This window comes from Lepus europaeus, chromosome 10, assembly GCF_033115175.1.
Source record: "Lepus europaeus isolate LE1 chromosome 10, mLepTim1.pri, whole genome shotgun sequence".
Classification (NCBI taxonomy): Eukaryota; Metazoa; Chordata; class Mammalia; order Lagomorpha; family Leporidae; genus Lepus; species Lepus europaeus.
In genome coordinates this window covers 5082832-5110732 of record NC_084836.1, presented here as the reverse complement: position 1 = coordinate 5110732, position 27901 = coordinate 5082832, and the positions used below count along the sequence as shown (strand labels likewise).

Here is a 27901-nt window from a genome sequence, read left to right as displayed (position 1 = left end):
CGCCAGTAGACGCTCCTACGAAGAACACCGGGCTCGGGGCGGACTCGGCTTTCCCCCCAGACCCTTCTGTAAGGCCCAGTGGCAGGGAGGCTCCCTGTGAACTGGCTGCCGGCAGGACCCAGCCCGAGCCGCTCAGGCCACAGACGCCCCTGCTCACCTGCTGGAAGGTACGGCAGGCAGCCCTGGTACAGCCGGGACGCTGAAGCAAAGGGAATGAAGCCGAAAGCACCGTCGGAATCAACACCCCGACCACAGCGGCAGCATTCTGTCAGAACCTGTTTACTTCTTCCTTAAGATGTGTTTGAAAGGTGGAGTGACAGAGAGAGACCTTCCATCTGCTGGTTCCTCCCCGAGTGCCCACAACTGCCGGGGCTGGAACAGCTCAGAGCCAGGAGCCAGGAGCTCCATCCAGGTCTCCCTCGTGGGCGGCAGGGACCCGAGAACTTGGCTGCCATCCGCTGTCGGCCAGGCAGGGGAGCAGGGAGCGGGTCTGCGGCACGCACGGGCGCTCTGCTGGGACGCCGCGGCTCGGTGCCCACCCTGGGCTGTGTTCCTGCGCAGTCGTAGAGTCTGAGACGTGAATACTTTGTGATAAGCTCACTCGCCTGCGGGAGCTGTGGCTTCCGTCAGGGGAGCAGTCTGTGGGCTCCAGCGACCGACGCCTCACCCTCGCGGCAGCGCCTTTGTTCCCCGCAGGGCGTGCACAGGGAGGCGGGCTCGAGGAGAGGGGCCTGCAGCCAGGGCCTGGGCGGGCTCGGGCAGGCGGGGGTGGGGGCTGGTTCTCCACGGTCACTTCCAGGTGGTGAGGACGGCTCTCCCCGACTCTCGCGACCGGCTCCCCTTGGGCCCCACCGGCTGGCCCGGGCGACTTCGCGGCTCGCGCTCAGCCCCATCGCCCTGGGCCAGCTCCTCGTCGTACCTACGGACAGAAACGTCTCCATGGTCACGGTGAGCTCTGCACCGAGCAGAGGCGGCAGCAGGCACAGGCCCTCCCTTGGTGGCCACGTGGCAAATACGACCTCGCCCAGGGAAGCAGCCGGCCTCTGCCCCGGCCCCTGCCCCACCTGGCTCCTGCCCGCCTTGTGGCTTTGACAGCCCATCAATCACCACCCCAGGCTGTGGTTACTTCAGCCAGGGCCCCGCCCCCTGCAGGCTTCCGGGTAGAACGTGGCAAGGGTCCCCAGTGACACGGATGAGGCACCACTGGGTCAGCTCAGGGTGTGAGGGGACGAAGTCACAGCTGGAACCCTTCACACAGCACCCGTGGGCCCACACAGGGAGGCAGGGCCCTGCGGTGTGACCTACGTCCCCCCATCTCCCTCTGCCAGTCTGCCGAGTCAGCGCTCTCGCCTCAGGCCTGCGCACCTTGCGTGAACGCGTCCCAGCCAGGACTTCTGCATCTCCTAGAACTGGACCGGAGCTGAGGCTCCGGAGCCCTGGGCTGGGCTGGCCCGCCGCAGCAGGGACCCTCTCTCGAGGTGTCCCCGAGGGTGGGGACGGCCTCCTGCGCTGGCTACAGACAGTGATCAGGCTCAGGGACGTCCCCAGTCCCCACCGTGACTTCACCGCCCTTGCTGACTCCCACCTGGCGGGCGGCAGAGGCAGGGCTAATCCAGGACTCCCGACTGCTGGTTCCGAGCTTTGCGCCTCGCAGGGCCGAGGCGTGGGAGCAGCCCCGCTCCCCGCTCCCCTGCCCTCCTGGCGACGCTCGGTCACACGCAGACCCCTCGCTGCACACGGCAGGTTCTCAGGGAATTCTGCTGGCTCCGGGAAGAGGGTGTCTTTCGGCTACAAGCTGATTTCCAGAACCAGAGTCTGGGGTGGACGTGGGGTGCATAGGACTGAGAGAGAAGGCTTTTCCTCCTGTGCGTCTGCCGGCCACCGGGGCTGCAGGGGAGGGAGGAAGATGCCGCGCGCTCACGCTGGGACCGTCCCTGCCCCGGCGTGGGGACAGCACGGCGACACAGGAGTCTGTCCCCAAGTGGGACAGAGACTCCGCAGGTGGAGGGCTTTCCTGCTACACTTCCTGGGATGGGCCCCGGGAGCCCTGTTCACACAGCTCTCTCTGGCCTGGCTGTGCCTGCCTCCTGGGCCCAGGGCTACAGCCATCCCGCCTGGCTGGCTCCCGGCGCCCCCAGCGCCTCGCTCAGGCTGGGGTGGCTGAGAATCTGCTGAGTGCGTGGCACAAAGGAGCCCACGGGGTCAGCGGTGTGACCGCGCGTTTGTGCTGTGTGTGCAGCTTCCCACAACACAAAGCGGGGCATCTGGCAAGCAGCGGGCACGGCTGGACCATTCCAGGCCCCGTCTGGCCACTTCCTGGGCTAACGAGAAACAGAATCCGACAGAGCTGAGACCGTTCTCCTGGGGGCTGCAGAGCTGCCACCGCCAGGCTTTGGACCAGTACAGCTGGGGATGTTAGAACCGGGCCCGGGGGTGCTGCAAAGTACAGCCTTTGTGGTGCCAAAGCCAAGGCCGCCATCTGGGGCAGCAGCTGGGCACCTGCTCCCAGGGCCGGCACTAGCGGAACCCTGGGCGTCTGGGCTCACCCTGCCAGCTTCCTTCTCTTCCTGACGGAGTGGCTGGAAGGCTGCTGTGAGGCCTGGGTCTGGCCCGGGGCAGGGCCCGCCCTCCTGCTGCTGGGGGGCCACACCTGCAGGCCACACTGGCTCAGAACCGTGCGGGAGGTGTCCAGAGGCTCCACCGGGGACCCCTCACAGCAGTGGGCAGAGCCCGGCAGAGGGGCCGGCTTGTCTCTTCAACACAAAACAGAGGCTGCAGACCCCCGCCCCTTAACCCCTTAACAGATGAGACCCCCAATTCCCTGGCCTCCGATGACTATGTCCTCCTCCCCACCTGAACCCCCATCCCAGGGCACGCCATGCCCTCGCCCTGCCCACCCTGGCTCACTTTCACCGACTCTCCCCCTCCCCAGTCAGTCTCCTCCTTCCCTCCCTCCCCCTCTATCATCAGCACTCCCCGCTCTGGCCACTCCCACCCTCTGCCTACGCAGTGCTCGGCCAGGCAGGCAGCCGCCCCGGGCAGCAGAGGACGCCCCCGTGGACCGGCTTCCCTGGCAGCCCACCCCCACGCCCACTCGCCAAGGCCTGGGCGAGCGAGGCCGGGGAGCCCTGCACACCGCTCTCCTCCCCAGCCACGACGGCAGCTGCTGCACGTGGACGCCAACACCCGCCCCTGGCAGAGGCAGGAGGCAGCCAACGGCGGACGCTGGAGTCACGGCCCGTGTTTGAATCCTGCCGCCAGCTGCGAGCCAGAGCTGTGTGGTGGAACGGCACTGTGTGCACCCAGTTGAAGGCATTCTCCCGGACAGGGGCCTGGGAAGGAGGCTGCCGCCCTGCCCTTCTGCCCTTGGAGTCCCTGGCTCCCCCTCTGGCTTCCCCACCCCCGCAGCCGGCGTGCCCCCATGCCAACGACCCAGCAGCTGGCTCTGCACGGCCTGCCCTCAGCAAAGGAACCACATGGGGTTCCACCCCACCCCTCGTCTGCAACCTGTTCTCCCTCGGCCTCCCAGGCCACGGCACAGCCCCCGACACCCGGGGAGCAGGAGCCACAGTCGGTCCAGCCACTGCCCTCGCGGCGGGCGGGGCTCCCGTCTGCTGGCTCCGCTTCCTCGCTTCCTGTCACTGCTGCGGAGTGCGCCCCCAGTGGCTGGGACGGGAAGTGCACGCCCACGAGTGAAGTCCCCTCAGCTCGTGGCCCGTGGGAAGCCACACAACCGAGCTGGTGTTACCATTCTGCTTCCTTCCCGCTCTGTAGGACAGACTGTGTTCACCCACTTAACAGGTGAGCAAACTGAGGCCGAGACAGTCGCAGCGAGCGCCTTAACGTCCGTCACACGGGGCGGGGGGCGGGGGGCGGAGCCTGCGTCCACCCTCCTCTGCCTGCCGCGTGCCAAGTGCTTCATACATGGCTAGGGAGCAGCCAGTGTCCCCCCTCACGCTGAGCCCGGCCGCCCCGCCCTGCCCCTCCGCACACTCACAGGATCTCATAGTTGCCCAGCACCTCTCTCGGGGGGGACTTGTTCCACTTGCAGTCTGGGACCTCGCCATTGGGGACAGCGATGTTGAGGGTATCGTTGATGAGGTTGTACTTGAGGATACGGTCGTTGGCGGTGCTGGAGGTGAGAGACGGCGACGCGTTCACCTGCGAGGCGGAAAGAGACCAGAGTTCTTCGCTCGCGCCCTGGGAGCAACGCGTGTGCAGCGGCCACACGGCTCGGGGAAGCTGTCGGCTCCTGGCCCCTGGCACCCAGCGCGCACCTCCTACGGAAGCGTTGCGTCAGCCACTTTTATTGGCTGCTAAGTGAGAGATGAACATTTAAGGGCAGATTAAGACGACGACCCACAAGGAGTGGGAGCGCCCAGCCCCGTGCCCCTCAGAGGCCCTAGGGTCACCGCAGGGCACCCCCGGCATGGGGAGTGAAGCCAGCCTCAGGCAGGTGCACAGCACAGCCAGGCCCTGCTGAACCGCCGCGTGGCGCCTGACTCGCTGCGACCGCACCTCCACCTCCTCGGCCAGAGCACCGCTCCTCCTCTGGCCCAGGGCTTCAGAGTTCGGGAGCTCCTTTCCCGGATGGCAACAGGGCAGGGCCGCGGGGACAGGTGCAGAGCAGCCCACACGCCCCCTGGAGGCCAGGGCGTTGTGGCCACCAGGTCTCCTGGAGCTGGACCACAGCCCCTCGGCCCGGCCTGGGCCCACCGGCACCGCACTGCCACCTCGAGTGCCAGCTACCTGTCACCCCGAGTGCCGGCTGCACCTCTGGCCTGGCCCGAGTGCGCTTGCCGGGGGGACAGCCGCGGGCGCGGGGGCGGGGCAAGTGTCCAGGCACTACCTCGATGAGCCAGGGCTTCAGCTTGTCGTCAATGATGATGTCGTAGCCGTAGCACTCGAAGCAGTGCTTGTCATTGTTCATCACCGGCTGTGGAGAGGGAGCAGTGCGTTACACGCCAGCATCGTGGACGCAGCCCCAGGCCGCCACCCGGAGCCCAGCTCTGACCGCCGCCGGCCAGGGCTCCCAGCTCCACTCCAGCCCTGCACGGGGCGCGGGGATGGGGCCTCTCCCCGCAGATCAAGGGGGTTTACGGCGCAGTCACTGGTGTCTCCCCAGCACGGACGCTGTCCTGGGACCGCCGGTGAGGCCGCCTGCAGCCCCACACTGACGCTGTCCTGTGACCGCCGGTGAGGCCGCCTGCAGCCCCCTCTCTGACGCTGTCCTGGGACCGCCGGTGAGGCCGCCTGCAGCCCCCTCTCTGACGCTGTCCTGGGACCGCCGGTGAGGCCGCCTGCAGCCCCCTCTCTGACGCTGTCCTGGGACCGCCGGTGAGGCCGCCTGCAGCCCCCTCTCTGACGCTGTCCTGGGACCGCCGGTGAGGCCGCCTGCAGCCCCCTCTCTGACGCTGTCCTGGGACCGCCGGTGAGGCCGCCTGCAGCCCCCTCTCTGACGCTGTCCTGGGACCGCCGGTGAGGCCGCCTGCAGCCCCCTCTCTGACGCTGTCCTGGGACCGCCGGTGAGGCCGCCTGCAGCCCCCTCTCTGATGCTGTCCTGTGACTGCCGGTGAGGCCGCCTGCAGCCCCCTCTCTGACGCTGTCCTGGGACTGCCCGTTCCCGTCCTGGGCTTCCAGGGACACAGGGGCGAGACTGCGGCCTCTGCTCCCAGCAACAGAGGCCAATCCTTTTCCTCGCTGCCCGTGAACCTCGGGCTACGTTTCCCTCCCATTTCACCAGACACAGCTGAGGCTGCGCTCCCAGGGCCTGGGGACCCACCAGTGCTTGTCTACAATGCAGAGTCCTGGGCCTTCGCCAGCCCGGGTTCAGGGCTCGGGGAAGGGCCCCACCGTCAGTCATCTCACTGCACCCCCAGGCAGTGTCCCAGAGACGCACCAGCGAGGCTGTTTTACAAGGTGGGGGGCACAGAGGCCCTGCCTGGGCAAAGCCTCCAACCTGAACTGGAGACAGCAAAGGGAGATGGCCCGGGCGCTCCTTCCCACTCCCCACGGAGGACAGCAGTCCAGACCGCTGGCCCAGAATGCTGCTGACCCATGCATCACCCCGGGGGTGACCTCCAGGGCCTCTCTGAGCCTGGGCCCACCCCCCCCGTGGCTCTCGGTCTCCATTCCGTCTGTGTTCCGGGCCCAACACCCACCTCGCACGCCACAGCAGGCCCTGCGTGTGCACTCCCGCAGCTCCCTGGCCCACCTCTGCCACAGAGTCTGAAGGTAAACGTGCCGTGGCTGGCCGCTCACTAAGTGAGAACTGAAGAAACTGACCCTGCCTCCAACGATGCTCAGAGCCCTGGAGACAGCGTCCCAGCTCGGGAAACTGAGGCCCAGGAGGAGCCTCCCAGAGGCACGCTAACCACGGGACTGCTTGATTAGGGACTTGATTTCTCCCAGAAGCTCTGCCAAGCCAGGGCGGACCGAGCTGGGACGGGCTCGTTTCAGGGGCTGCCGGCACTGACGGGCTCACGGCAGCTAACGTCCCAACCTCTCAGCTGCCCTCTGCAGAGCCGGTACACGCACCCCGCCCACACTGGGGTCATGGCCCCAGCTCCCAGAGCGCAGCACCTGAGGCTCAGAACAGGCCGAACAGGGGACGGTCACGAGCGAGGGTGTGGCGGGGCCTGGTGAATCCCACCTGAGCCCAGAACGCCACGCTTGTCCCCACCTGTGTCCCACCACCCGAGCCACCAAGGTACCCGGAGGCCTCGATGGGACAAGACGTGGCATTTAGCCTTCAAGATCAATCCCACCTGAGCCCAGAACGCCACGCTTGTCCCCACCTGTGTCCCACCACCCGAGCCACCAAGGTACCCGGAGGCCTCGATGGGACAAGACGTGGCATTTAGCCTTCAAGATCACTCTCCACAATGCACTAGCCCTGGGCTCTTCCCATCTGAATCAGCACCATCAGGCAAAGGTCAGAGTGAAGCCGCACGCCGTGCAGGGAGCCGGCAGCCTCCCTCCCCTCACGTGCCGGGAGTACCTGTGTCTGTGTGGCAGACAGGCAGTGAGTGGACAGGTAGTGGTGGTGCAGGAACAGCAAGCCCTGCCCCCCAGAACCACCACCCTGGGATCCAGCTCCCGCCACTCACCGCCACGGCCTTCAGGGACTGCACGATGATCCAGTGGATCTCGTCAAACAGCTTGTTGGTCACCTCCCTGCCGCGGGTGCTCTCCAGGTACAGCCGCAGGTTGCTCACCGTCCACTTGCCCCCGTGGATGTGGTTGTAGTCCTCCTGGGGGCGGCAGAGGGGGCGGGGCTCAGGCTGTGCACCTACGGTGCGCGCTGCTTCCTCCAACATCTCTCCTCCAGCGCCTTCCGGCTGTGGGTGACGCAGCCAGCAGCAAGGCAAGCGTGGCCCTTTCCCCACGGGACCTGCGCCTCCAGGAATGTGCTTATGTGTGTACGCATGTGTGTATGTGCATGTATGTGCATGTGTGTACGTATATGTTTGTGTGTGTGCATGTATGTGTAGATATGCATGTATATGTGTGTACGTGTGCATGTATATGTTTATGTGTGTGCATGCATGAATGTGTATACGTGTATGTATGTGCATGTGCACATATGTGCATGCATGGCATATGTACGTGCATATGTGTATGTACATGTCTTGTATGTGTGCATGTGTATATGTACATGTATGTGCATGTATGTACACGTGTATGTGTGTATGTTTATGTGTGCGTGCATGTGTATGTGCGCATGTGTATGTGTATATGTTTATGTGTGTATGTATATATATGCATGTATGTGTATGTGTGTGCATGCGTATGTGTATGTTTATGTGTGTATGTATATATATGTATGTGTGCATGTGCATGCATGCGTGTGCACGTGTATGTATATGTGTGCATGTTTGTGTGTGTATGTGTGTACATGCATGTATGTGTATGTATGTGCATGTGTGTGTATATATGTGTATGTATATATGTTTATGTGTGTGCATATACATAACTATACATATATATGTAGTTTAAGGAGATGACATTTAAAAAATAATTAATTTTGCCTACTTGAAAGGCAGAGGGTCAAAGAGACTCAAAAAGCTCAGGGTGAGAATCCCTACAAATGCACAGGAGAGGTTCAACAAAAAGCGAGGCTGAGGCCCCCATCCCTCTCACTCCACTCAGGCTCTCTTTACAAACAAGAACAGTTCATGCTCACCTTAAAAAAAAGTTCTGGGATGGGGCCAGCACTGTGGCATAGCAGGTTAAGTCTCTGCCTGCAGCGCAGGCATCATATGGACACCAGTTCGAGTCCCGGCTGCTCCACTTCTGAACCAGCTCCCTGCTAATGGCCTGGGAAAGCAGCAGAAGACGGCCCAAGTGCTTGGAACCCCTCACCCACGTGGGAGACCCAGAAGCTCCTGGCTCCTGATTGGCCCAGCCCCAGCTGTTGAGGCCATTTGGGGAGTAAACCAGCAGAGAGATCTCTGTCTCTCCCTCTCTCTCTGTAACTCTGCCTCTCACGTAAATAAAATAAATATCTTTTAAAAAATTAAGGGGCAGGTGTTTGGCACAGTGGTTAAGACATTGCCTGGGGGGCTGGCGCTGTGGTGCAGCAGGTTAGCACCCTGGCCTGAAGCGCCGGCATCCCATGTGGGCACTGGTTCTAGTCCCAGCTGCTGCTCTTCCCATCCAGCTCTCTGCTATGGCCTGGGATAGCAGTAGAAGATGGCCCAAGTCCTTAGGCCCCTGCACCCACTTAGGAGACCTGGAGGAAGCAGGCCATTTGGGGAGTGAACCAGTTGATGGAAGATCTCTCTCTCTGTCTCTACCTCTCTCTCTAACTCTGCCTGTCAATAAATAAAATAAATCTTAAAAAAAAAAAAAAAAAGACACAGTCTGGGACGCCTGCACCCTGATATCAGAGTTCCTGGGTTCGAGTCCTGGCTCTGCTTCCTATTCCAGCTGTCTGCTGGTGCACACCCTGGGAGGCAGCAGTGAGGGCTCAAGGAGCTGGGCCCACGCCAACAAGCTGGGAGATCCTGGTTGGAGTTCCCGGCTCCTGGCTTTGGTCCAGCCCAACCCTGGCTATTGCAGGCATGTGAGGAGTGAAGTGGATACATGCTCTCTCTCTCTCTGCCTTTCAAATAAAATATTTTCAAAGCTTTATTTATTTATAAGGCAGAGTTACAGAGGCAGGGACAAACGGCCACAACAGGCAAAGCTAGGCCAGGCTGCATCCAGAAGCTTCCTCCAGGTCTCATGGTGGTGCAGGGGCCCAAACATCTGGGCCATCTTCCACTGCGTCCCAGGCACATTAGCAGGGAGCTGGAGCAGAAGCGGAGCAGCTGGGACAAGAACTGGTGCCCATATGGATGCCAGCGTCACAGGAAGCGGCTTAACCTGCGGCATCGCAATGCCAGCGAATACCTTTTTTAAAATGGGCATCAGCAGCTACATAGTTTCAGTTCTGCAAAATGAAAAGGCTCTGGAGCTGACCTGCAGTGCGGCCTGCACAAGCCGCAGCCTGGAACCCAGCGCTCACAGTAACTTACAAAATAAGTAACAAAGAAAGGAAAATCACCCTAGAAACATTACCACTGTCTTGCGAGAGCAGACACTGAGAGGCAGACACTGAGAGCCGCCAGAAGTCTCCCAGCCTTGGTCGGCAGGAACGTTAATTTATCAGTGATCTCAAACCCCCGAATCCAGTCGAACTGCAGACGTCTCAGCTGAAGACGCACCTGCAGTTTCTGTCCCCTCCCTGCTGCCGAGCCTCCTCCCAGCCTGCACGGCAGGAGCCCACCCACTCCTGGGCCCCACGGTGCAGCCCCACGGGGCACTGCGCACTCCTGGCCTCGCCGCCCGCGCTGCTTGTCGGAGTTCCTGACGCCAGGACAACACCATGGCACCCATGGCGGAGCCATGGAAGCATGTGCTCAAGTTCAAATGCGGGTTTCTCAGAACCACCACTCTGACGTGGCCACGTGTGAGGTCTATGCACAGAGCCACGAGGGAGCCCAGTGCTCGCCGCGCTCTGCGGGGGCCAGGTGAACGGCGCCTGCGCGCTCTCCTCCTGCGCGTCTGTACAAATGGATTCTGCTTCTCAGGGACAAAGGAGAAGGGGCCTCCCAGCTTCAGCCTGGCGGCCTGGGCGGAGGCGGCCGGGTCTCTGCCTGGTGCCGGGGTGGGCTCCTGGCGTCCACTGTCACTGCCTGGCCGCTGCAGAAGCTGCTGGCTCTGTGCAGCGCCGGCCAGCCGGCCGACTCGCAGCCGGCCTGACGCCGGGGCGGCCGTTCCTTCTGCCCCGCCCGTCGAGGCCATACAGCACTGCCGCCATGGTGAGCTCTCGGGAAACCCTGATGGGCAGGTGAGAGGCGACCCCTGTCATTTCAGGGCCTGCAAGGTAAAGCCCACAGCTCCACGGGCAGACGTGAGGCCCGAGGGGTGGGTGGTCTCCCACGTCACACAGGGAAGGACGTGGCGAGCAGGAGCCCAGCCTGGTCTGACCAAACTCTCGCTCAGGTTCCTGGGAAACGCTCGATGTCTGTGCAGACTCTAGTCGTAGGAAGACCACAGCATCCGTGTGAGCGGGCTTCAAGTAGAAGAGTCTTCCTCCGAGAAATGAGACCTTGAGTTTTGGTTGGGACTGGGTCAGGGCCCTGAGCCTGAGCTGCACCCAGCAGGCCCTGTGCGTCCTGCCCTCGCCCTGCTGTCCACACTCCGGGAGCTCCTTCCATGCTCCTTCCTGCCCCAGGGCCTTGGCACGCTCTGTCCCCTCTCACTGAGCGCCCTGCTTGTGCTTCAGATCTCAGCTCAGCACCTCCACAGAGAAGTCTTCCTGCCCGCCGGGCTGGGGTGGCCTCCGTGCCCTGCTCTTCCACAGTGAGCTCCTTCCCTGACAGCCAACAGCTCGATTTGCAACCACACTTCCAGCAGTAACGCCGCATCACCTGATGGTCGCCTTCCCCCATGAGAGTGGGGACCGAAGGAGCTCCCGGCCCCTGCTGCACCCCCAGCACTCGGCACAGGGGCACCCCACAGGGCGCTCAGCGGGCGCCGGCTGAACCGAAGGACGATAGAGCCAGAGTCGCTGCGTGGGCGCAGGGGCTTGGGTGCAGCGGGCTAAGCTGCCACCTATGACGCTGGTGTCCCACATCAGGGTGCAGATTCGAGTCCCTGTGCTCTGCTTCTGATCCAGGGGCAGTGGTTGATGGCCCGATTATCTGGGTCCCTGTCCCTGCTACCCACACGGGAGACCCGGATGGAACTCTGGGCTCCTGGCCTTGGCCTGGCCCAGCCCCGGCTGTCACAGGCACTCAGGGAGTCAATCAGCAAGCTCTCTCTGTAACTCTGCCGTTCCAGTGAGTAAAGGAGTCGTCTGGAGTCTTCCCGCGATGCTCCGAGGTATACGCGGTCCCCGGGCTCTGCTGGTTCCACCCGAGGACCTGGCTCCACGACGGTGTGAGGGAGGCAGGCCCAGCAGACCGCGCTTCGCGCTGCGGATTCTGACCTTTCTCCCGGCGAGGGCTGTGCGGGACAGGCTCCCCTGTGACGCCGGGCGACGGTGCTGCCTAGCCAGGATGCGCACTGGGTCCCTGTCTTCCACTCAGGCTATTTTCAACTCAGGGCGGGTTCATCAGGACACAGCCCCGCATCGGGGACTCTCTCACCTCCTTTCACAAATGGGGAAACTGAGGCTTGAGAGGCACGTTGACTAGCCCGAGGTCACAGAACCAGAAGGGTGGGCTTGACCCCGAGCCTTCTTTCTCCAAGTGCCCCCCACCCACGCCGCAGGCTGGCACCCACCTCAGAGGCCCCAGCACAGCCACCCTTGAAGCCCAGAGCCTCCCGGACAGTGCCAGGGCCTCAGGTCAGGATGCACCTCGGACTCCCGCCCCGCCGTCCTCTCCCAAAACAGGGAAAGGCAGAAGCCCGCCAGGGCAGTCTGGCACCCCGCCGCACAGACGCACTCACCCCGTGTTTCTGAATGGCCACGTTGGTGAGGTGCACGAACATGTTGTCCAGCTCGCTGGTGCTCGGGGTGTACCTGACCGTGCAGAACCGGCAGAAGCCCAGCTTGTACCTAGGCGGAACCGGGGCGACCAAACTGTGAGAAGCATCAGAGCCTCTCTTCCTTCTCTACCAGGCGGGGCTTCCTGTCTGAACTATTGTAAAGACCCTCTCGCCGGGGGCCAGAGTTGTGGCACAGCGGGTTAAGCTGCTGCCCACAATACTGGCCTCTCATATGGGCGCCGGTTTGAGTCCAGTTGCTCCACTTCTGATCCAGCTCTCTGCTAATGCACCTGGGAAAGCAGTGGAAGATCTCCCAGGGCTCGGGCCCCTGCACCCGCGTGGGAGACCCAGATGGAGTTCCAGGCTTCTGGCTTCAGCTTGGCCCAGCCCTGGCTGTTGCAGCCATTCTGGGAGTGAATCAGTGGCTGAAAGACACCCCCCCCCCCCCCGCCCCGTAACTCTGCCTTTCAAACAAGTAAATGCATCTTTGAAAGAACAGAAAAGGACAACACCCGCTTGCTCATCTCCAAGACTCCCGCCAGCACCCGGTTAGCCGCTCCTGTCTTAGGGCCAGCCACGCCGGCCCCGTGCAGACACAGTTTCAGCGACCCCCACAGCCGTGCCAGCGCCCCGGGGGTCTTACATGTAACAGCGCAGCGGGCGGTACGTGGACACCAGAACGTACAAGCGCAGGTCGAACTTCCTCCCGCCAATCAGCAACGGGTTGTTAATGTACAGGGAGATCACGTAGGCCTCCTTGGTAGACTGCGACACAAACCTAGACACGCGGGGGCAGGGCAGGGTTAGATGGCGGAAGACGCGGCGCCAACGGCACGGCCCCGAGGGAATGGTGCTAAACGGGACTGCGCTAAGAAGAAAGTTCCTGCCCTACAGAAGACACTGGCAGGGGAGTGAAGAGACAGAAGCCATAAGGGGCTCCTGACCCAGACAGAGAACGCACACAGCTCCACAGTAAAAAAACAACCGACACAACAGGAGATGGGCCAAAGAATCAACCGACACTCAGCGAGGACGAGGCGGGGACGGCGGGCAGGCAGCCAGGGGGCCTGCCCTCTGGACGGCACCGGGCACCCTGCACACCTGCTGGGCGGCCCGTAGCCATGCCGCCGCCGCCAAGCTCGCCCTCACTGCCTGTGCACGGACGAGCAGCGCATAAGCCACTCAGGAAGACAAGCTGGTGGGCTCCTACCAAACCAGCCCCGGTCTCACCACACTCCTCACCGCTCTCCAAGGAGAGAAGAGTTACATCTACAGATGTGCGCACAGACGGCAGCGCTGCCTGCTTGGAAGCAAGAGATGGCCGTCAGGAGGGGAACGGATCGATAAACCACGTACCCAGATGGTGCATACTACTCAGAAATAAGATGAACTGAGCTGATAAACCACGAGGAAACATCAACGTAGAGGACTTACAAACAGAAAACATTAAACAGGGGCCGGCGCTGTGGCCTAGTGAGCTAAGCCGTCACCTGCCAGCAGCCTACATCAGAACATCGGTTGAGTCCCAGTTGCTCCACTTCTGATCCAGCTCCCTACTAATGCCCCTGGCAAGGAAGATGGCCCAAGTGCTTGGGCCCCTGCACCTCTGTGGGATACCTGGGTTGAGCGCCTGGCTCCTGGCTTCAGCCTGGCCCAGCACTGGCCATTGCAGCCATTTGAGGATTGAACCAGTGGGTACAAAAATCTCTCTTTTTTTTTTTTTTTGACAGGCAGAGTGGACAGTGAGAGAGAGACAGAGAGAAAGGTCTTCCTTTTTGCCGTTGGTTCACCGCGCTGATCCGAAGCCAGGAGCCAGGTGCTTCTCCTGGTCTCCCATGCGGGTGCAGGGCCCAAGCACTTGGGCCATCCTCCACTGCACTCCCGGGTCACAGCAGAGAGCTAGCCTGGAAGAGGGGCAACCAGGACAGAATCCGGTGCCCCAACCGGGACTAGAACCCGGTGTGCCAGTGCCACAAGGTGGAGGATTAGCCCATTGAGCCGTGGCGCCAGCCCAAAATCTCTCTTAATCTCTCTCTCTGTCACATGCCCCTTCAAATAAATAAATACACCTTTTTTTTTTTCTTTCAAAAAAAAAAAAAACAAAAAAACCTTCTATGTGTGTCGCTAGCGGAAACAAGTCGATCTGAAAAGGCTGCATCCAGTATGACGCCAGCATTCTGGAAAAGGCAAGACCACGGATCGAGCGAGAGGATCCATGGGTTCCCGAGAGGGGGGCAAAGGAGTGAACACACAGAGCACAGGGACTCCCAGGGCAGTGAGATGCCTGCGTGGCACTGTGACAGCCGACACGCATCACTGCATGTCCGTGCAGACCCTTGGTGACCCCGACACGCGTCACCGCACGTCTGTGCAGACCCACAGCGACCCCAACGCACAGACGCCTGCTCTGTGTGGCACTGTGGCAGCCGACACGCGTCACCACACGTCCGTGCAGACCCACGGTGACCCCGACGCACACTGAGGCGGGTCCACTGTTTCTGTGAGTTCCAGGAGCCGGCCAGGCTGGCAGGGACGGTGTAGTGGAGGGGGCCGGGCAGGAGGCGGGGTGGCCCTGCACATCTGTTCCCTTCTGCAATGAACCCAAAGCTGCACTAAGACTATTAAATGAAATTGACGAAGGTTAAAACATGCATTTAGTTGATCGGTTACAAGCTCCCGGCTCTCACAAAACTCTAAAACACGAGATACACTGAGCTGGCACCGGTCAGACTGGGGAGGAACGGGGGGGGGGGTGTCAGGAAGGACACTCCCTCCCGAGGGGACAGCACCACAGCCACAGGACAGGCCCTGGGAGCCCATTTGGGGAGGTGGCCCTTGGGCCTGACCCACCAGGGAGCTGGAAGGTGAATTGGGTTCAAGCTTACTACACCATGACAGGCGTCCCTCCACTGGGACCTGCGCGAGTCACCTTCCCTGGGCAGAGGACCGGCTTGAGGCATCTCTGAGCAGCCAAGGGCGCCTCATACGCACCTGACCTCCGACTGGTGCCCTGGCCCACGATCCCGCCGGCGTGGGTGTGCCTGGCTGGCACTCCCCCAAGTGCTGCACCGGTTAGCGCGCTTCCTCCCCACCACAGCCCCGTGGCGGTGGCGGTGACGGGGACGCTCCTACTGTCCCTGGTTCACTCAGATGAACAGCCAGAGGCCCTAAGATTCGGTGAGCCAGCGCGTGTCAAGTGGATCAAGCCCAGGCCTCCCCGCCTCAGAACCACAGAGTGGCCTGCACCAGGCTGCCTGCGGCTCGCTGCAGGGGCGTCTGCCGGGTGCTGCTGGGCAGGCGGCGAGGGCCACCCAGCCTCTGGCCCCGAGAGCGAGCCCGGGCGCCGGCACGCGGGCGCGCGCACTCACGAGGACGTCTTGCTGTCCCGGGACCACTTCTTGATCTGCGAGAGCTTGTTGATGAGGAAGATGCCCTTGCCCTGCGCCTTCCCGCATGGCTTCATGATCCACGTGCTGGACGGGCTCTTCCGGAACTCCTCCACGAACAGGCTGTAGTCTGCGGGCAGCATGTAGGTGACCGGCACGAAGTCTGGAAGGCAAGACACACAGCGTGGCTGAGGGCCGGCCCGGGACAGCCAGAGCTGCACAGTCGGCACCCAGGTCCAGCCAGCAATGCCTGCCCAGGACGGACACGCACAGGAAGACACACACAGGAGGGACACACACAGGAGGGACACGCACAGGACACAGGAGGGACATGCACAGGGCACGCACAGGACACACAAAGGAGGGACATGCACAGGACACACACAGGACACACAAAGGAGGGACACGCAAAGGACACACACAGGAGGGACACGCGCAGGATGGACATGCACAGGACACACACAGGAGGGACACGCACAGGACACGCACAGGACACACACAGGAGGGACACACACAGGACACACACAGGAGGGACACGCACAGGACACGCACAGGAGGGACACACACAGGACACACACAGGAGGGACACGCACAGGACACGCACAGGAGGGACACACACAGGACACACACAGGAGGGACACGTGCAGGAGGGACACACACAGGAGGGACACGTACAGGAGGGACACACAAAAGAGGGACACGCACAGGACACACACAGGAGGGACACACACAGGACACACACAGGAGGGACACACAAAAGAGGGACACACACAGGAGAGACACGCACAGGACAGACACACCCAGCAGGAACACGCAGTCTATGTGCGTCCTGTGCACAGTGCGTGGCCCTCAGCTCTGTCGCTCACGGCCACGGAGAAGAGGAAACTGAGGCCCGGAGTGTGTGTCCAGGACTCTGCACAGGCAAGGGGCCCCAGAAGGATGCAGCCGTCCTCCCCCGAGTGTGGCCAGCCGTTGCGGGTGCCCACGGGGCCGTGGCAGGATGTGGCCTCCCAAAAGCCCCTCTGGCTCATGCTAAGGGTACACCCAGGAGAGCACAGAAACTTGGACACAAAATTTGAACCAAATGGGGGATTCCAAAACCCAGACACGCCCCCCACCGCGGCTGTGTGCCCCGCAGTGAGAATTTCAGCCATCCACGGAGGCCGTGAGGCCGCGAGGCCACGAGCAGGTACCAACCCAGGTAGAGGTATTTCCCGTTGTCATCTTTCTCGGCCAGGGGACTCCCTTCTTTCTCCAGTTCCTTCCTGTATCTCTTGATGTTCTTCACCATCAAGTCCTTCCGGGTCAGCTCGTAGTGGTTTGGGAAGTGGTTGACGATCTGATCGTCCGCGAGCCGGTATCCGGTCTCCACGCTGAACACGTTCCGGATGGTCTGCACACTCATCCTGGAGGGGACAGCAGGCACAGACCGGAAGTTCAGCGTCCACATCCCACCCAGCTCCGTGCCCACGGAGTGGACGCCTGGTCCACAGGAGCACACACTGCACAGCCAGGAGCTAGCAGCGACCTCAGCTGTCCCTGGGCAGGGACACCCTGAGCAGGCGTCTCACGCATGGCTGAGAACGTGGACGAGTGACAGCTCTGGCGAGCAGTCACACCGACAGGTGGTGGCCTTGACGGTTGGTAACACCGAGCTAGGGGCTGTCCCCTCCCAAACTCACATGGAAATTATTTTTAAAAAACATTCATTTATGTATTTATTTGAAAGGCCATGTTATAGAGACAAGAGGAAGAAACAGAGAGAGGTCTTCCATCAGCTGATTCATTCCCCAAATGGCCAGAAAGGCCAGGGCTGGGCCAGCCCGAAGCCAGGAGCCTGGAACTCCAGCCCGGTGTCCGACATGGGTGGCAGGGGCCCCAGGGCTTGGCTACAGTCTGCTGCTTTTCCAGATGCATCAGCAGGAGCTGGATTGGAAACGCCACGGCCGGGACGCGAAACAGCGCTCACAGGGGATGACGGCGTGGCGGGCGGTGGCTCTGGCCCCTCACACGGAAATCTGATCACTGTCAGGAAACAGAGGGGGGGACCGGGTGGGATGCTGGGGGATCATCAGGGCTCTGCCCTCTGGATAGATTCAGCCATTCGAGTGACTGACGGGCTAACAGGCTCTCTCAGGGGTGGGAGCCGTAGGAGCCAGCTTGCCAGGCCTCGGGCTTTGTCCGTCGCCAGCACGCCCTGTACTGCCTCAGGAGTGGCAGCCAGAAGTCTACCACGGCATGTAGCCCCCGGCCTTGCAGCTGAGAGCCAAGACAGTCCTCTTCCCAACACAACGGGGGCGGGGAGCGCCCAGCCACAGGCCGTGTAAGGCCCTGCCAAGGCAACAGGGCAGGGCCCAGAATCCAGTCCATCTATAGCAGGCTTATTTTTAAGCTGATAGCTTGGTATGCTCCATGAATATGTCATAAATACCCAATGGCCCTCGACAGAATGTTCCCCAGCCCAGGGGCAGGTGTCTGGCCTAGCAGTTAAGCTGCCGGCTAAGATGCCCACATCCCTTGGGGCCAGCGTTGTGGGTAACAGGTTAAGCCACCGCCTGGGATGCTAGCATCCCACCTGGGTGCAGTTCAAGACCTGGCGGCTCCAATTCCAATCCAGCTCCCTGCTAACGCGCCTGGGAAAGCAACAGAAGATGGCTCAAGAGCCTGGGCCCCTGCACCATGTGGGAGACCTGGAAGAAACTCCTCCCTCTGGCTTCAGTCTGGCCCAGCCTCGGCCACTGCGCCCATTTAAGGGATGAGCCAGTGGATGGAAGACCTCTCTCTTTCTCTCTCTCTTCCTGTAACCCTGACTTCCAAATAATCTTTTAAGAAAAGAAAAGAAGACTAAGAATGATGACTGCACCCCACCTCACAGTGCTGGGTTTGAGCCCTGGCTCCACTCCTGATCCCACTTCCTGCTGATGTGCACCCTGGGAGGCCGCAGGTGATGGCTCACGTACCTGGGTCCCTGGCCCCCACGTGGGAGACCTGGACGGAGTCCTAGGTGCTGGCTTTGACCTGGCTCAGCTCTGGCTGTTGCAAGAACTTAGAGAGTAAGCCAGCGAATGAGGGCTCTCTCTCTCTCTCTCTCACACTCTACATGATATCTGTACCCAGATTCTGCAGGGCAGGGGCCCTGAGTCAGCTCTGCATAACCTTGGAGAACCCACTAGGGACAACAAACCTGAAAGACACAGGGGTTCCTTCCAACGCTCAGGGAAAGCCACGGTCTCCCTGCCACCCCCCGGCCCCACCAACCCCACAGGGGGTCGGGGAGGAGCACGTAGGGACAGCCAGCAGCCCCATGTGACTCAGAGCCACGGGACAAGGCAGCTGTCTCATGGCTTCTCCCGCCAGGGCCCCTGTTCCCCCTGACCCTGGACCCCACAGCCCCAACCTAAAGAGGAGCCTACAGCACACAAAGGTTCCTACTGGCTGCACGGTCATTAGAACAAGGGAACCCACACGCACCGGGCAAGTCGCCCTACGTGAGCACCTCGGGCCGACAACCATTCTACTGGATCGCCTGGTTTGTGGATAAAGATCAGGGCCGGGGTCGGCTGAGCCTGCTGCCGCTCCACGCACCCCTGAGGCCACAGGGCAGCCAGTGTGCATGTCTGAGAAGGCCGTGTCACACGCCCAGCACCTCGGCGGGCCCACATGTGGTCACCTTCTGCTCTCCGGGCTACGCCCCACATTTCACATGCCGGAAACCTGGCGTCCAGTGCAGCAATGCTGACCTTTGACCTGCCCTCCGAACGGTCCCGTTCTCTCAGGGGTCAGTGGTTCCTGGGGAAGCTCTGTGTAGCGCCCTGCTCTCTTGCTGCGTGAAGTCCTTGGCCATGTCACGATGCCCAGGCTGAAGGCCCTCACCAGATGCCAGCACAGTGCCCTGGGAATTCCCAGCTTTCGCAGCCAGGAGCCAGGATAACCCTCTCGTCTTTCGGAATCCCCAGCCTCAGTCCTGCTGTAACACCTCCCATGGCAGCTCGGGGCCCCTGCGGGTTTCCAGTGGAGGCAGTGGAAGCTGCTAGAACCCGAGGCCATGCCTGCCCGTGCACCACCCTACCACATTCCCCGAGGGAGAGCGCCAGGGCCCCCAATCCACGAGGAGGGGCCACGCCCTCACCAAGTGGTGTGAATCTGGCTCCCATCTGGGCTCCTAACCCCTGGACACACCCCGTCTGCAAAGGACGCACTGGGGTTCACCGAGAGTGTGCACGTGCCTGCAGCATGGGTGTTAGGAGAGGGTGTGCGTGTGCTGGCAGGTGCTAAGAGACAGGGTGTGTGTGTGTGTGTGTGCCTGCAGGTACGTCCCAGGACAGTGTGCGCATGGTGTTAGGAGAGGGTGTGCGTGTGCTGGCAGGTGCTAAGAGACGGGGTGTGTGTGTGTGTGTGTGTGCCTGCAGGTACGTGCCAGTACAGTGTGCGCATGGTGTTAGGAGAGGGTGTGCGTGTGCTGGCAGGTGCTAAGAGACAGGGTGTGTGTGTGTGTGTGTGCCTGCAGGTACGTCCCAGGACAGTGTGCGCATGGTGTTAGGAGAGGGTGTGCGTGTGCTGGCAGGTGCTAAGAGACGGGGTGTGTGTGTGTGTGTGTGTGCCTGCAGGTATGTCCCAGGACAGTGTGTGCATGGTGTTAGGAGAGGGTGTGCGTGTGCTGGCAGGTGCTAAGAGACAGGGTGTGTGTGTGTGTGTGTGTGTGTGCCTGCAGGTACGTGCCAGTACAGTGTGCGCATGGGTGTTAGGAGAGGGTGTGCGTGTGCTGGCAGGTGCTAAGAGACAGGGTGTGTGTGTGTGTGTGTGTGCCTGCAGGTACGTCCCAGGACAGTGTGTGCATGGTGTTAGGAGAGGGTGTGCGTGTGCTGGCAGGTGCTAAGAGACAGGGTGTGTGTGTGTGTGTGTGTGTGCCTGCAGGTACGTGCCAGTACAGTGTGCGCATGGGTGTTAGGAGAGGGTGTGCGTGTGCTGGCAGGTGCTAAGAGACAGGGTGTGTGTGTGTGTGTGCCTGCAGGTACGTCCCAGGACAGTGTGTGCATGGTGTTAGGAGAGGGTGTGCGTGTGCTGGCAGGTGCTAAGAGACGGTGTGTGTGTGTGTGTGTGTGCCTGCAGGTATGTGTGTTAGGAGAGGATACGTGTGTGCCTACAGGTGTGTGTTTCAGCAGAGGACAGGCGTGTGTGTGTGTGTGGTGTGTGAGAACAGAGTGTGAGTGTGTGTGTGTGTCCCTGTGTGTATGTGTGTGTCTGCGGACATGTTTCAGGACACTCTGTGTGTGTGTGTGTGTGTGTGTAGGGAGCAGAGGATACATAAAGAAATGTCTACAGGAAAACAGGGAAGCCAAGCAGTCTGAAAAATTGGGTCTGGGGGCAGGGGGAAGAGAAGCTGGGAGGAGGGCAGGCGGCAGCAGATACGGTGAGCCCCAGGGCCAGGGGATCTACAGGGCGAGAAAGCCCCCAAGTCGCTGACCATAAGCAGCACAAAGGAAGGTGGGTATAGGCTCGATCCTCGCCCTGTCCCGCAGGGTCACCACACGTGGCTGCGCTGCAGCACCGTGGACTTGGTGCCCCGGGTCAGCCACAGCCCACGTGCACACTCACCCTCCACAGGGCCACCAGGTGCCTTGGCCAGGACACCGTGAAACGGGACAGAACACACAGCAGGAGACGCCTAGGTCCCATGACCCCCCCAGCCAAGGTGCTGCCCGGGGGTAGAGTTAACCCCTCTCGGCAGCTTAAGCAGAACCACGAGCCCGGCTGCGGACTCACCAGTAGAAGTTCCAGTCCTCGTTCTCCGACACCTGGACCCATCCTCTCTTCTCGAAGTTATTGATGAGCACGGACTTCTCGATGTCAGTGACCCACTTCACTCTGCCCGCCATCCTCCTGCAAGAGACCGCGCCCCGCAGGCGACACGGCTTCAGCCGCAGCTCCCTTCCCTCGAACCCCGTCCCTGCCAGGGCATCCCCACTCCCCCAGGGGAGAGGCCACGGATGCCACTCAACACCCAGCCCCGACCGCAGCTACCCAGCCCCAGATGTCAATGTGCCAAGGCTGACACCAGCTGAGCCAGGCCTAGGGGGATGGAGGCAGCAGTTAACTGATCGCCAGCACACATAAGGAGTAGAGGCGGCAGCGGGAGCCTGGGCCCTGCTCAGGGTGGGTGGGGCAGGCTGCCCCAGGGGGGCGCAGCATGACCTCCCAGGTACAGCTAACCCAACCTGAGCTCCCCCTCCCCCAGGCTCTGCTCTGCTCCCTAGCCTTGGAGAGGCTGCCTGTGCCCTGACCAACCTCTGCGGCTGACCAACCTCTGCGGCTGCCCCGTGTGCCCAGGACACGCAGACACCTGCCCTCACCTGCTCCCCCACTTCCCCTCCGCCCTCTCTTCTTGCCACATGGGACTTCTCTGTCCACTCTCGTCTACCTCAGGGCCTTGGCACAGGCTGGTCCCTGCCTGTGGCCCTCTCCCCTCGCTGTCTGCCACAAACTTCGTCTACACAGCCAGCCTGGTCACCAGGAACTTAGCACCCCGTAAGTCCCTGTTTAACCCCACTGTCCCGGCGGGAGGCCTTCACCACACTGCACCCGGGGCCCAGCTGAGCCGGAGGCACGCTGGCGGTCGGTTCTGACTGACCGACCATGAGCCCCGTCTGCCGGTCCCAGTGCACGACACCGAGCACTCCCTGGTCTCCTGGACCTTGGCGTCCTCCTGTGGACAGTCCGGCTCTCAACCCGCCCAGCTCCCAGCTCCCCTCCCTGCTCCCATCACAGAAGGCTGAACTGGGGGCACTTCCACGGGCAGTCTCCCCAGAGACAGGGTCCACACGAGCCAGGCCGGAGAGCCAGGGGGCCCCGCTGCTCCTGCCGGTGGCCTTGCAGCAGCTCTACTTTGGGGGCCGTGTGAGGGGCAGAAAAGGCAGGGATGTGCGACTCACACGGCTCCGGGAGGAGGCCTGCTGTGACGGCACCGCCCACAGGCAGCAGCACGGGGGAAAGCAGCTCCCCAGCCGGGTGACGGGGTCTCCACGCAGCCTCTCGGAGCCTCTTTCCCATGTGGACAACAGAGACGAGAGGACCCACCCACCACATGGGCGAGTGAGGACGGGCAAGTGAGGATGGAGCAAAGAACACCCACCACACGGGCGAGTGAGGACGGAGCAAGGAGCACCCAGCGCACGGGCGAGTGAGGACGAGCAAGGAGCACCCAGCGCACGGGGAGTGAGGACGAGCAAGGAGCACCCAGCGCACGGGGAGTGAGGACAGAGCACGTGAGCACCCACCACATGGGCGAGTGAGGATGGAGCAAGGAACATCCACCGCACGGGCGAGTGAAGACGAGCAAGGAGCACCCAGCGCACGGGGAATGAGGACGAGCAAGGAGCACCCAGCGCACGGGGAGTGAGGACAGAGCACGTGAGCACCCAGCGCACGGGGAGTGAGGACGAGCAAGGAGCACCCAGCGCACAGGCGAGTGAGGACGAGCAAGGAGCACCCAGCGCACGGGGAGTGAGGACGAGCAAGGAGCACCCAGCGCACGGGGAGTGAGGACGAGCAAGGAGCACCCAGCGCACGGCGAGTGAGGACGAGCAAGGAGCACCCAGCGCACAGGCGAGTGAGGACGAGCAAGGAGCACCCAGCGCACGGGGAGTGAGGACGAGCAAGGAGCACCCAGCGCACAGGCGAGTGAGGACGAGCAAGGCGCACCCAGCGCACAGGCGAGTGAGGACGGAGCAAGGAGCACCCAGCGCACGGGCGAGTGAGGACGGAGCAAGGAGCACCCAGCGCACGGGCGAGTGAGGACGAGCAAGGAGCACCCAGCGCACGGGCGAGTGAGGACGAGCAAGGAGCACCCAGCGCACGGGCGAGTGAGGACGAGCAAGGAGCACCCAGCGCACGGGGAGTGAGGACGAGCAAGGAGCACCCAGCGCACGGGCGAGTGAGGACGGAGCAAGGAGCACCCAGCGCACGGGGAGTGAGGACGGAGCAAGGAGCACCCAGCGCACGGGGAGTTAGGACAGGAAAGGAGCACCCAGCGCACGGGGAGTGAGGACAGGAAAGGAGCACCCAGCGCACGGGCGAGTGAGGACAGGAAAGGAGCACCCAGCGCACGGGCGAGTGAGGATGGAGCGAGGAGCACCCAGCGCACGGGGAGTGAGGACGAGCAAGGAGCACCCAGCGCACGGGGAATGAGGACGAGCAAGGAGCACCCAGCGCACGGGGAGTGAGGACGAGCAAGGAGCACCCACCACACGGGCGAGTGAGGACGGAGCAAGGAGCACCCAGCGCACGGGCGAGTGAGGATGGAGCAAGGAGCACCCACCACACGGGCGAGTGAGGACGGAGCAAGGAGCACCCAGCGCACAGGGAGTGAGGACGGAGCAAGGAGCACCCAGCGCACGGGGAGTGAGGACGGAGCAAGGAGCACCCAGCGCACGGGGAGTGAGGACAGGAAAGGAGCACCCAGCGCACGGGCGAGTGAGGACGAGCAAGGAGCGAGCACCCAGCGCACGGGCGAGTGAGGACGGAGCAAGGAGCACCCAGCGCACGGGGAGTGAGGACGAGCAAGGAGCACCCAGCGCACGGACGAGTGAGGACAGGAAAGGAGCACCCAGCGCACGGGGAGTGAGGACGGGCAAGGAGCACCCAGCGCACGGGGAGTGAGGACAGGAAAGGAGCACCCAGCGCACGGGGAGTGAGGACGAGCAAGGAGCACCCAGCGCACGGGGAGTGAGGACAGGAAAGGAGCACCCAGCGCACGGGCGAGTGAGGACAGAGCACGTGAGCACCCAGCGCACGGCGAGTGAGGACGAGCAAGGAGCACCCAGCGCACGGGGAGTGAGGACGAGCAAGGAGCACCCAGCGCACGGGGAGTGAGGACGAGCAAGGAGCACCCAGCGCACGGGGAGTGAGGACGGAGCACATGAACACCCAGTGCACGGAGAACGGCGCCAGCACAGCAGAGGCTGCAGAGCAGGGGTCAGGAGCCGGCGGGGCGGCCAGACCCACGCGGTCAGCTGCTGCCTGGGGCGTCAGCACCCATCACAACATCTCGTTCGAGTCTTGGCTGCTCCATGCTTCCAATCCAGCTTCCTGTTGTGCCTAGGAGGCAGCGGATGACGGCCCGAGTACCTGCGTCCCTGCCACCCACGCAGAAGACCTGAATGGAGTTCCTGACTTCCTCTCTCCACCTGGCCCAGCCCCGGCCGCTGCAGCCATTTGGGAAGCGAACCAGCAGACACAACATCTGTTGGCATGTCTTAATAGATACTTAAATAAATACTTTTAAAAAAATTAAAGGGGCCAGTGCTGTGGCATAGCAGGTAAAGCTGCCACCTGCAGTGCCGGCATCCCATATGGGCGCCAGTTCGAATCCCAGCTGCTTTGCTTCCAATCCAGCTCTCTGGGATGGCCTGGGAAAGCAGCGGAAGATAGCCCAGGACCTTGGGCCCCTGCGCCAGTGTGGGAGACCTGGAGGAGGCTCGTGGCTTCGGATCGGCCCAGCTGTAGCCATGACAGCCATTTGGGGAGTGACCTGGCGGAGGGAGGACTTTCTCTGCCTGGGCCACTCTGTACTCTGCCTTTGAAATAAAAATAAATAAATAAATCTTTAAAAAATTAAAAACATGAAGCACCAGGCCCAAGGGGCCGGCCTCCGGCCTGACAATTACACACCTGCACCCCACATCAGAACGTGTGGGCCCACGCATGGCTCTACTCCTGACCCAGGAGGCCCTAAGTCAGTTACGCCCAAGCAGCTACGTCCCTGTCTGGATGGAGTGCCCAGCTCCTGGCTCTGGCCCTGCCTCAGTCTAAGCTATTGCAGGTATTTGGGGAGTGAACCAGTAAACTGGAGTCTGTTGTCTGTTTCTCAAACAAATAAATTTCAGTATAAAATAGAGGAAAAAAGAAAAGCCAGACCCAAGGGAGTCGTGGCTGCCTGATCCAAAGCCAGGACAACCCTGCTCTGAAGGCTGCCTCTGCCCACACAGCCCGTCACCTCCTCTGTGACCCTTGGCTTCAACACGATGACGACAGGGTCACCAGGAGGGGCACGTGGGATCGCTCTCCGAGGTGCTGTGGTGTAGCGGGTTAAGCCACTGTCTGTGATACCAGCATCCATACAGGCACCAGTTCAAGTCCTGGCTACTCCACTTCCAATCCAGCTCCCTGCTGGGGCACCTGGGAAAGCAGTGGAAGATGGCCCAAGTACTTGGAGACTGGGATGGAGCTGCTGGCTCCTGTCTTTGGCCTGGCCCAGTGCTGGCCACTGCAGCCATTCGGGGAGTGAACCACTGGATGCAAGATCTCCCTCCATATCTCTGTATCTCTCTAACTCTGCCCTTCAAATAAACAAGTGAGTCTCTAAAACAAAAAGCAGCTACGTGGTGCTGTACAAATGCCTGGGCCTAGCGGTCACTCACGGCAGACAGGGAACACCGGCAGCGACCGCACAGAAACGAGGGCCGATTCTCACGCTGCTGGCTCCCGTTCCAGGAGACCAAATTCCCAGGTCCCCACAGCCGCCGGCGGAGCCCCCACAAGTGGCCGAGGGACTTCTGGTTTTCACTGTTCTTCAATTTCAGCGGGGGAGAGCCCGGAGTCCTGGCCAAAGCCTGGTCGTGCTCTGCCCCTGGAGCCCGACTGCAGGGCCAGGCACTGCCCACCCCCCCAGGCAACACCCTTCCGGCCCCACTCCCAGACTGGAAACCACACCCGCTGGGTGACCTCACACCTGAGGACGACGCAGAAGCAAGCGCGGCCACCTGGGAGGAGAGGAGGCAGCGTCACCTCTGGTCTCCACCAGGCACACCTGCTTCCAGGTGTAGGGCCCCAAACCCACCGAGGTCGCGGACAACCACCCTCACGGCCATGCGCAGACAGACGGTCACCAACGGGTCAGCCCGGGCCGCACCTACCATAGGGAAACGTGGAGCCACAGAGACAGCCAGGTTCTCCTCGGTCTCCCCGACTCTCGCCTCTGGTCTTCACCTAAAACAAAGTTAAGACACGGACGGAATGTTCCGATCACAGGATCAAGAGAGACCCCCACAAGTTCACCCACGGCACGCCGGCGCACGGCGTCCACACGCGTGCAGAGGGTGCTCCTGGGGCCGAGGCGGCAGGATGAAGCAGCTGTTCCCTGGGCACCCTGGCCCTTCTTACCGGCAGGTTAGTCATGTGGATTCCTTTATCTGTTATCCCACCCCCTCTCATCCAGGGGGCTTCCTGCCGTCTGCCACCACCCCTCTCCAGCCAGCCCCTGGCCCTGCTGTCTTAGGGCTCTGCTCCTGGCCCAGATCTGCCTCTTCGCGAAGGTCACCTCTCAGGCCTCACTGCCCACCACAATGTCACTTTACGGAGGGCTGCGTTAACGCACAGGGACCCGCCCAGACCCGCCCCACGGTGCCTGAATCCACAGAGGGCACCAAGGCCTACAGGGACGACAGCCCTGCCTTGCATACGTGCACCCTGCACTTAGAGGAGCCCGGCACAGCTCCGCTCTCCAAGTGCGAATTCTGAGCACCACCAACCCCGTGCTCCGGGGCCATTATTAACACAAGGGTGGCCCGGCCACAGGCACTGCCAAACCCCGGCCGCTGATCTGGTCCACACAGCCATCAAGTGGCTGGCGGGCGGGTGGCACACACAGCCAGGGAAGGGGTCCCGCCCAAGGCTGAATGGCATGCAATTTCAAACTTGTGCATTGTCTGTTCCTGGAATTTTCCATTTCGTGTTTTTGGGCCGTGGTTGACCACAGGTAAGGTAAAGCCATGGAAAGCAGACCCACGGACGAGGGAGAGGGACTCCCGCCGACCTCCGCGCTGCTCCTGTTGGCCATAGCGGCTCAGTCCACCGGCCCCTGGACCAGAGCCTGGGAGAAGCAGGTGCCACCCACCACGCGCCCACCCCCGCGCTCCGGGAGGGGGCCCGGACGCTGTCGCCAGCTCGGGGAACTCCACACCGGCTCACCCTGGCGAAGACGCGGCCTCATCCCTGCATCCGGGGAGTGCACAGCTACCCACATGGCCGCGTGCCCACCCCTGCCGAAGCCCCGGAACCCCCAGGGGCTCTGGGAAACTCGCACAAACCCAGAAGTGAGTTCCACACAAGAGCCCTTTGTGCCAGGCGGGGGAGAGACCCCGCCCCAGCACCCACGGAGCCCCCGCGGCTTTCCAGGAGCAGGGCGCACCAGGGGGGCCAGGCCGCCGTCACGACCCCCGGGCACAAAGAGCCAGCAGGGCCCGGGGCCGCCGCTCACGGAGACCCCACCCCAGCCTCGCTCAACCCCCACCGCACCAGGGCCTGGGCCCGGCGTCGCTGTCCGGCGCCCCCACGGCAGTCAGGAGCGCAGTGAACGACCACTGCCCGCGGTGGGCAGCGCGGGCCGTCCGCCGCGCCCACCGCCCGCACGCACGGAGCCCTCGCCGACCGGGACCGGGCCCCGCAGAAGGCACGCACCGGGCAAGCCGACGGCGAGCGTCCGCAGGCCTCGGTCGCCTCAGGCGTCTGCACGAGCTCGGCGGCGGGCGCAGGCGTCG

At 62.3% G+C, this 27901-nt stretch overlaps 1 protein-coding gene across 1 annotated transcript; it reads right to left on the bottom strand.

The window, feature by feature from the left end:
* Positions 1 to 259: 259 nt before the first annotated feature.
* Positions 260 to 27901, bottom strand: TTLL1 (TTL family tubulin polyglutamylase complex subunit L1). Its single transcript, XM_062202737.1, has 11 exons — positions 27822 to 27901; positions 26279 to 26351; positions 21132 to 21248; positions 16566 to 16774; positions 15351 to 15531; positions 12626 to 12760; positions 11944 to 12052; positions 7110 to 7253; positions 4850 to 4936; positions 3998 to 4161; positions 260 to 919 (listed from the first exon to the last, which is right to left on the bottom strand). Exons 3-11 carry the CDS (start codon positions 21242 to 21244, stop codon positions 790 to 792), a joined length of 1272 nt encoding a protein of 423 aa, XP_062058721.1. The 5' UTR covers positions 21245 to 21248; positions 26279 to 26351; positions 27822 to 27901; the 3' UTR covers positions 260 to 789.